Source organism: Myotis brandtii, unplaced genomic scaffold (genome assembly GCF_000412655.1).
Source record: "Myotis brandtii unplaced genomic scaffold, ASM41265v1 scaffold133, whole genome shotgun sequence".
Lineage (NCBI taxonomy): Eukaryota > Metazoa > Chordata > Mammalia > Chiroptera > Vespertilionidae > Myotis > Myotis brandtii.
This window is the reverse complement of record NW_005354718.1, coordinates 2,513,461-2,522,519: the sequence shown is the minus strand read 5'-3', so window position 1 is coordinate 2,522,519 and position 9,059 is coordinate 2,513,461. Positions and strand designations below refer to the sequence as shown.

The 9,059-nt window shown below is 47.7% G+C and overlaps 1 protein-coding gene across 3 annotated transcripts in view; it reads right to left on the bottom strand.

The window, feature by feature from the left end:
* Positions 1–5,186: 5,186 nt before the first annotated feature.
* TYRO3 (TYRO3 protein tyrosine kinase) overlaps positions 5,187–9,059 on the bottom strand; it is a 17,054-nt gene continuing 13,181 nt past the window's right edge. For all 3 annotated transcript variants that reach the window (XM_014534807.1, XM_005860341.2, XM_014534808.1), the window contains one exon: positions 5,187–6,623. In XM_014534807.1, coding sequence (XP_014390293.1) covers positions 6,233–6,623 — 391 coding nt within the window. In that variant the 3' untranslated portion in view covers positions 5,187–6,232. The remainder of the gene's footprint in view (positions 6,624–9,059) is intronic.

Sequence of the window (9,059 nt, the reverse complement as noted above, 5' to 3'; positions counted from 1 at the left end):
GCCTCCGCCTGCGGCCGGTTCGCTAGCGGGCTGCAGTCTCCCCAGCCTCCCGCGACCCCAGCCTTCACCCCTGTGGGAGTCTCCCCAGGGCGATCCCGTGGGTAGAACGTCCCCAGCGGCAACCGCGTGTCCCTCCCAGGATTTCTTAGCGGATTTGAGCAAAGTTCAGGCACAGCCATCTGGGTGGGAATGTGACATTCCTTTCACCCAGTTCATGATCCAGGGGCTTCCCCCGCCGCTCCGCGTTTTAGGGAGGGCCCACACAGCTTCTCCCTTCGCTCCCCCAGGTCGTTTCTGTTTTTGTTTAGGTTAACACACTTTAGAGAAGCCTCTTTATCAGGCGCCCTCAAGCAAACCACCTCAAGGGTAAGAGTGCACATAATCCTGTCTGTCGTCTTCTCTTTGGGGAAGAAGAGGCGGGCCTAACATTTACATAACTTGCCTACACGCCAGGACTGTGAAATAAGTATTATTTTCCCATTCTGTCTTTCCATTCTTAGAAAACTGAGGTTAGAAGTTTTCCCCTCTGTGCCCTAGGCTCTGGTTAATAACTTCTTTGTTCACCAAATCCTCCAGTTACAAACTTTACTAGAGTCTTCCTTTCGCTTCACTCACACCATTCATTTAATGTCTATTCATAGGAAACTTGTTAAAGAAACTGTCTAATATTTAAAAGCTGCATATGTACAGCTAGGGGAAATCTTCATATTGTAGAGGCTCTGTAGAGTATACTAGATTTGAATTGCATATATAAAATGAAAACAGTAATGGTACCTAATGCACAGGGTTGTTGTGAAGATTAAATGAGTGAAAGTACTTAGAACAATATCCAGAATATAGACCATTAGCCATTTACTGATATGTATTGTTAATAAAAAGAACAAGGGGCAAAAGAGCATGTACAATAAATTTTTAAATATTTTTATTGATTTCAGAGAGAGGAAGGGAGAGAGAGATAGAAACATCAACTATGAGAGAGAATCATGGATCGGCTGCTCCTGCACACCCCCTACTGGGGATGGAGCCTGCAATCTGGGCATGTGCCCTGACCGGGAAAACAAGATCCTGGCCCCCAGGGTAACCTATCCTCCCCTAGTATATCACTGGCCATGTGATTTGGACCCCTGATCTTTCATATTGCTCATCAGGCAATTAGACCCTCTGACCTTTTCCTCCCTGAAGATAACATCTAGGCCTCAGTTGTATTTCAGCTCCAGGCCCAGAAAAGCAGTAAAACCAGACGACAAGTGAGGCCCTGGCTACCTCAGGACCAGCTGCATTGACTAATGACCCCCTGTCCTGGCACTGGCCAATCAATGGAGACTGTGAGGTCCTCACTGAAAGGAGCCAGGCTAGGAGATCTTGTGAGAGTTTAAGAAATTTTATTACATTTTTTCACAGCAGGCTGAGACTGGTATGTCAGTGTCAGCCCTGAGGGGGTGGTTAGGTTCTCTAATATAGGGTAGAAGTATGCAATATAGGATGAGGGTGTGGGTGCACAAGCAGAGGGGAGGGCATGAGTTGGTCAAGGGAGTCAAGGGAGGAGAGTGCAGAGGGCTGTCAAGTAAAGGGGGATTCATCTTATCTTGCTTCTGCAAGTACAAGCCATCTACTCCAAGCTATGGGAAAAGGCTTATATCAATATATATTTCAGAAAACATGTCCAAGCAGGAGAGATTTAGGATAGCTCATCCTAACCGAGACCACGATCCTGAAAGAGCACACCTGGAAAGGTGATGAATATTCTATTAAGACCCTCTCCTGAGATCTTCCCTAAGATTTCCACCTGCCAGAGAGAGATAAATAGCCCTAGCCAGTTTGGCTCAGTGGATAGAGTGTCGGCCTGTGGACTGAAGGGTCCCGGATTCAGTTCTGGTCAAGGGCACATACCTGTAGGAGGCGTGCAGGAGGCAGCTGATCAACGATTCTTTCTCATCATTGATGTTTCTCTCTCTCTCCCTCTCCCTTCCTCTCTGAAGTCAATAAAAAAAATTTTTTTTTAAAAAAAAGAGAGATAAATACACTCAGGACAAATAACCCAATGCATGCTCTCCCTCTAAGGAGCATATCTGTACCATTCCCTTCCCCCTCTCCTTTCCACACAGGCACATATCCCCTATCCTCTAAGGCAGTGGTTCTCAACCTTCCTAATGCCGCGACCCTTTAATACAGTTCCTCATGTTGTGGTGACCCTCAACCATAAAATTATTTTTGTTGCTACTTCATAACTGTAATTTTGCTACTGTTATGAATCGTCATGTAAATATCTGATATGCAGGATGTATTTTCATTGTTACAAATTGAACATAATTAAAGCATAGTGATTAATCACAAAAACAATATGTAATTATATATGTGTTTTCCGATGGTCTTAGGCGACCCTTGTAAAAGGGTCATTCGACCCCCAAAGGGGTCGCGACCCACAGGTTGAGAACCGCTGCCCTAAGGGACCCCATGAGACTTGCAACCAGGGGAGCAATGGGCAGTGGCAGCTCATCTTGGACTAACCCCCTGAACCTGTCTCCAAGGCCCCCTTTCCTCTGACTTCCCAGTGAGCCAAAGCAGCCCAGTCTAGGCTCTCCTGTTGCTTCTTCTATGCCCTTCCTTGTTTTACTGTCCTAGGTGTATTTTTGCTGCCAATACCCTTTGGACCTAATACCCTTTGGCTCAGTGCTATGTAGTCCTTCCCTTTGGGTATCCCTATTCCCCAATCCCTTTTCCTTAAATAAATTCAATTTTTCTTTATTCACCCTCTGAGATGGCTATTTAGCCTCCCCATGCACCACCAACTTTAATCTTTCAGTTAGATGATTCTGGAAAACAAATTACTGAGTAAAAGAAGGCAAGCAAAATAATACAACCTGTACGACTCCATTTATATGATCTGGCTCAGTCAATAGAGTGTCGGCCTACAGACTGAAGGGTCCCAGGTTCGATTCCGGTCAGGGGCATGTAACTTGGTTGCAGGCTCTTCCCCGACCTGGGCCCTGGTCGGGGCTCATGCAAGAGACAACCAATCGATGTGTTTCTCTCACAATGATATTTCTGTCTTTCCCACTCTCACTAAAAATCAATGGAAAAAATCCTTGGGTGAGGATTAAAAACAAACAAACAAATAAAAACACCTTCAGGTATAGGGCTTACCGTGTCTCTTTGATAGAGGTTGCAGCAGGGTCCAAGGGTTGCTTTTGGAGGGCTAGTAATGTTATTGGTTATTTATGTTTATAATATTCTTAAGGACCATACACCTCTGATTGGTGTGCTTTTTGTGTCTTATATTTCAATAAAAAAATTTTTTTTAATTCCACTATTATTACCTATCTCAAAACCGTTGACCATACCTGGTTTGGGGCTGGGGGTGGGGTCAGGGACAAGGTGCTTGATGAAAAGATACTAAGCTGATAAAATTATCTGCGCTGATTTAATTACTGGTAGATAACTCCCACACATTCATTTCAGAACTCCTGTACATTTTAAAAGGTGCCTACTACTGACTGCTTTCACCCAAAAGATGACATGAGTACAATAGAGCTTCAGGTACTCCCTGGAGCGGTGGGAGGAGAGCACAGGCTCTGCTCTCTGACTTAGTGGGTTTGGAGCCTGGATCTACCACTCAGTAGCTATACAGGGGTGGGCAAAAGTAGGTTTACCATTGTGAGTACATACAAGTTTATTTGTGTATTATTGTTTATTGTATTACAACTGTAATCCTACTTTTGCTAGCTCCTATACAATCTTAGGCAAGTTACTTGGCATGTCCGTCCTATGGGAGGATGACAATTATAGTCCAACTTTATAGGAATGCTCTATGTATTAAGTGGGATCATATATGAAGTGCCAGGCACAGTGCCCGGCATGTAATAGACCATTAATGAACAATTATTTGAGTACAGGTCTTCTCAATCAATAACTCCCATATACTACTTCACAGGTAATCATTACCTGCAGTTCAGGAAAATCACAGAAAACTTTCCGAAAGCCACTTTCCTGAACTCAATTCAGGTGTCGTGATCGACGTGAGAACCAGAATCTGTAGTATCAGCAACAGGTTTTTCAGAAGCAGCTCTCATTCCATTACCTTTAGCCAGCAGTAATGCCTGTGTCCGCCCACTTTCCCCACAGCTCTCAGTACAGAGCTGCGCCTGTTTCTCACGCCTCCTGCTGCACTTTCCCAGGAGCTGGCTCTAAAGCTTCTATACTAAAATTTTCAGGTGGAAATACTTGCAAGCAAACTCCATGCTCTTATTTCTAATCCTCAAGAGGCTCAACATTCTCTTTGTCCACTTCTTCCCAGATTCCCTTGGCTCCAGGCAACAGTGTAAAGGTGGTGTAAAGGTGCCCTAACCGGTTTGGCTCAGTGGATAGAGCGCCAGCCTGCGGACTGAAGGGTCCCAGGTTCGATTCTGGTCAAGGGCATGTTCCTTGGTTGCAGGCACATCCCCAGTAGGAGGTGTGCCGGAGGCAGCTGATCGATGTGTCTCTCCCATCGATGTTTCTAACTCTCTATCCCTCTCCCTTCCTCTCTGTAAAAAAAAAAAAAAAAAGGTGATGTAAAGGTGAGAACAAAGTCTCCACCCCAAGGATAGAAGGCAAAGTCTGATAGAGGGGTAGGAGACAGCCAGTGCAGTCTTTTTATCCTTGTTCCAAGGTGAAGAACTTTTTCAAGGCATTTGCATTTTCTTTTTTCTAGGCCTGGCCCCAGGACCAGCAGCACTGTAGCACTTTTTTTGAGAGAGAAACATTGATTTGTTGTTCCACTTATTTATGCCTTCATTGGTTGATTCTTGTGTGTGCCCTGACCAGGGATCGAACCTATAACCTTGGCATAGCAGGATGACGCTCTAACCAACTGAGCTACCCAGCCAGAGCAAAACATTTGCATGTTCAAAAGGTGGTTATTTCCATGTAGTGGGATCTAGGTATTTTAGCATTTTTTAAATGATTTTCTGCATTTTCCCAATTGTCTACAATGACTATTATCTTTCACATACGATTCTTTGGGGTCTTCTCTAATTTCAAAAGCAGTTTGTGCTCAATGCAAAAAACTTGGGAAGCCTCCTTAATCACATCATGTGAAGATAACAGCTGTTAACATTCTGGCATATGTCTTTCCAGACTTTTTCCTATGTAGAGATGCTTCATTTTTGTGATCTGGGGGAAAAGTAAACATGTAAGAGACAAAGCCGTGGGTCTTTAGTCTTCAATTTTATTTCTGTTTTTAAAGAGCATCTAACAGTGTGGAAATGTTCCTAACAGCAGGGGCCACCCATGCACTCCCCCAGCCAGGACTGGGGTCCAGGCTCCAGTAACTCCCCCTCACCCACATCAGCTATTAGGTGTTTCCTCTCTATCTCTGGAGACCTGGGACAGAAGAGGGTCTCCAATTAGAGGAAACATTGTGACTTAGGGATGCTGTGAGGATTGGGCTCAGACACAGCTGCCTTTGTTAGCCTTAGGATATCTGGGGATTTGGTAGCATGCTGACACACCATAAGAGGGCATGGAGAGGGGCTCCTGGTCTCCTCTCTGGCCTCACTCATTCCTGGGCAAGCCCTACAGCACCCCTTCTTGCTAGGCTCAGGGCACTGCCTTTAGAAATTGGGCAAATTGTAGCCTGTGGTTATGCAGCATGCCTTGCTACAACCTGGTCAGCTGCACCTTACTTCTGGCCTAAGCAGGGTTGGTAAGCAGGAAGGTGACAACGATTCAGACCTGAGAGTGTCCCACTGCCTCCTACTATAGGGCTTAGGTCCTGACTGTACCAACCCCGTACTCTCACCTAGAGGGGAACAATACAATGGTATCTCTGTGTGAGGAGGGGCAAACCTGGGCCTCCAGGCCAGAAACACCTCAATGCATGCACTTAAGCAGGAGGGGCAGCTCAGTCAGGAGAGTAGGGGCCCACAGGGCGAGATATACTCTCCTCCAACTCCTTTCCACACCCATGGTAACCATGGAAACATAACCACCCCCTCCTGCCAACTGCCTGGGTTTAGACAACCAGGCCTGGCCCACCTCCACCCAGCCAAGGCCTGAACTGAAGAGACCAGACTGGCCACAGAGTGGCTGCAGGAAGAACTGGGATTGGGCGATTTGGTCAGTCCAGACTTCCAGCACAGCTTGGGAAGACTACCACAGGAGCCTCCACGCCTTGCTGCCTGGGCTGGGGTCAGATGGGGCTAGGTTAGCCAGCAGAGCCAGCGCGTGGCCCCGGATGCCCTCGGCCTGGGGGCTAACAGCTACTGTGGGGCAGTAGCCCTTGCTGCAGCAGCAGTAGCCTCTGGGACTCATTGAGGGGGCTTTCTGGCTGCTGCTCCTCCTGCCTGGGCTGCTCAGCTAGCCCTCCAGGGCTGAGGATGTACCGATAGTCACTGGGGGTGCCCCCCACTGCCCCCATGCCACTGCCATTCTCAGCCCCGCTACCGGCCTGGTCCCCACCAGGCAGCTCCAGGCTCCCTTCCTCAGCAGGCTGCTCGGCTCCCTCAAGGTTGATGTACAAGGGGTCGCGGCTGGTGGATAGCACAGACAGGTGGCCCAGAATGTTTTCCAGCTCCATTCGCAGGCAGGTGAAGCTTGGGCGCTGCTTGGGGTCGGCACTCCAGCACTGATACATGAGCTCATACCTGGGGCAGACAGAAGGGTGAGGGGAGGTGGTGAGGAGCCAGAAGAAAGGGAAAGGTTGGTCCTTCCCTCAAAAGCAGAGGCCCCTTAATCATACAAAACCAGGATCTTAAAACATTTTATTTAATATCTTCATATAGCCCTAGCTGGTTTGGCTCAGTCGATAGAGTGTCGGCCTACAGACTGAAGGGTCCCAGGTTCGATTCCGGTCAGGGGCATGTAACTTGGTTGCAGGCTCCTCCCCGACCTGGACCCTGGTCGGGGCTCATGCAAGAGACAACCAATCGATGTGTTTCTCTCACAATGATATTTCTGTCTTTCCCACTCTCACTAAAAATCAATGGAAAAAATCCGTGGGTGAGGATTAAAAACAAACAAACAAATAAAAACACCTTCAGGTATAGGGCTTACCATGTGTCAGTAACTCTTCTAAGTTTATATTTATTATTTCTCACAACAACCCTATGAAATAAGTGATCCTACTTTATCAATGTGGAAATTGGGGCACAGAGAGGTTAAGAACCTTGACTAAGGTCACACAGGTAGAAAGTGATGAAGCTGCAATTGGAAACCAGGTGGGTTGGCCCGAGTCCCTCCTATTCAGTCTTGGGAGGAAGTACTAGGAGTGTTTTTGTCTTGTAGAACACAGCCAGGAATGTAGACTGGGCAGCCACCTTTTGTCCTAAATCCTCACCCATTCAGGCAGTCTTAAATCTCTTTGTTTATGGATACCTTTGAGAATCTGAGAAAAGCTTCCAGCCCTCTTCCCTTGGCAGGAACACTTTTGACCAGTGGTTCTCAACCTTCCTAATGCCGGGACCCTTTAATACAGTTCCTCATGTTGTGGTGACCCCCAATTTCATTGTTACAAATTGAACATAATTAAAGCATAGTGATTAATCACAAAAACAATATGTAATTATATATGTGTTTTCCATGGTCTTAGGCGACCCCTGTGAAAGGGTCGTTCAATCCCTAAAGGGGTCGCGACCCACAGGTTGAGAACCACTGCTTTTGACACACAATTTCAGAAACCTTACAGATTCCCCGAGATCTTACCCTGTTCCTAGGGCATGCCTCAGGCTGAGGAGAAAAAAAACAAACAAAAAACAACTAATGGGAAGGGGCTGAGACCAGATTAGTCAGAGACAACAAATGCCTGACTCTCTGGCTGCTTCCACAATAAAAGTTCCAAACACCAGCCTTCCTGACGGGGCCCCCAATGATGGGGGGAGTCATGCCAGACACCGAGTAGGCCGTGGGAATGGTCCAGGGCCATGGGTCCGTGGCCAGCCTGGGACACATTGTCAGAGCTGTGCTAGGAGCCAACTGGCACCGGTCCACCAGGCCGCTGGTGGGAGGCCAGCATCCGCCCACCCTCTATTGACAACATGAGCTCCAGTCCCGGAGACTAAGCCAGGGACTGGTCCCCACTGCCCAGCAGACTCTCTGCAGCTCCAGAGGCCTAGGCAGGCTGCAGCCAAAGGGCGACCTGATCTTCCTGCCCCGGCCATGCCCTGAGCTCTGCTGAATGAATAGGGGCGTAGGGCCTGGTTCATGACTCAGATTTCTCTCTTACACACAGTCCGGGCTCAGGGCACTTAGAACCCACTGCCCTAGAGAAAGAGGACCTCACCATTCAGGCTGAGCCTTCCTCTACCTGTCCACATTCTTGGACTGCTAGAAGTCCAACTCCACAGCAAGAAATAGAGGTAATCCTCCTCTACTCCTAAGAGGAAAAAACTATTTTTAACCCCATTTTGTAGATGAGGGAGGGGGATTGAAGAGGTTCAGTAATATGATCAATGTCACACAGCTATTAAGTGGATGAGTTGAGGTTTGAACCTAGACCTCTGTCATTTTAGAATGTGTGCTTCTTAACCATGACGCTGTGGCTTGTCTGTTCTAGAGTTATTCCCTCACCCCATGTAAGCCAGGGTCTTCCTGGGTCCCCAGAGGACCTTTCACTAGTACCAGTGGGAGGGAGTCCCTTCACTCCCTCAAGAGGCCAAGACAAGAAAGGAACCCAACCTTCCTCCCAGCAGGGAACGTGGTAGACTAAGGAGTTTTTCCTTGTCCCTGTGCAGCCCTCTCTTGGGGGAGGGAGCGCTCGCTCAGCCAGGAGCTCTCCTTGGACTGGCTGGGGCTGAGCAGGAGGGGTTTGGGGAAAAGGCGACAGGGAAACCTGCACTGACTGCTGCTCAGTCCTGTAACTTCTGCCTTCAGGGCTCCTGGTTCTTCCTGGAAACCGGAGAAAGCAGAGCAACAGAAAAAGGCTGGAGCCAGAAAAGTGAGATGGGAAAGGAGGAGAGAAGGAAAACAGGGGGTGGTAAGTAAAAAAGAAGTTTAGAGTAAAGGTCAGTCTTCCCTGAACAACAAGGACATTTCAAAAAAGAAGAAAAAGGAAAAGGAGAAGGAGAAGGAGGAGGAGGAGGAGG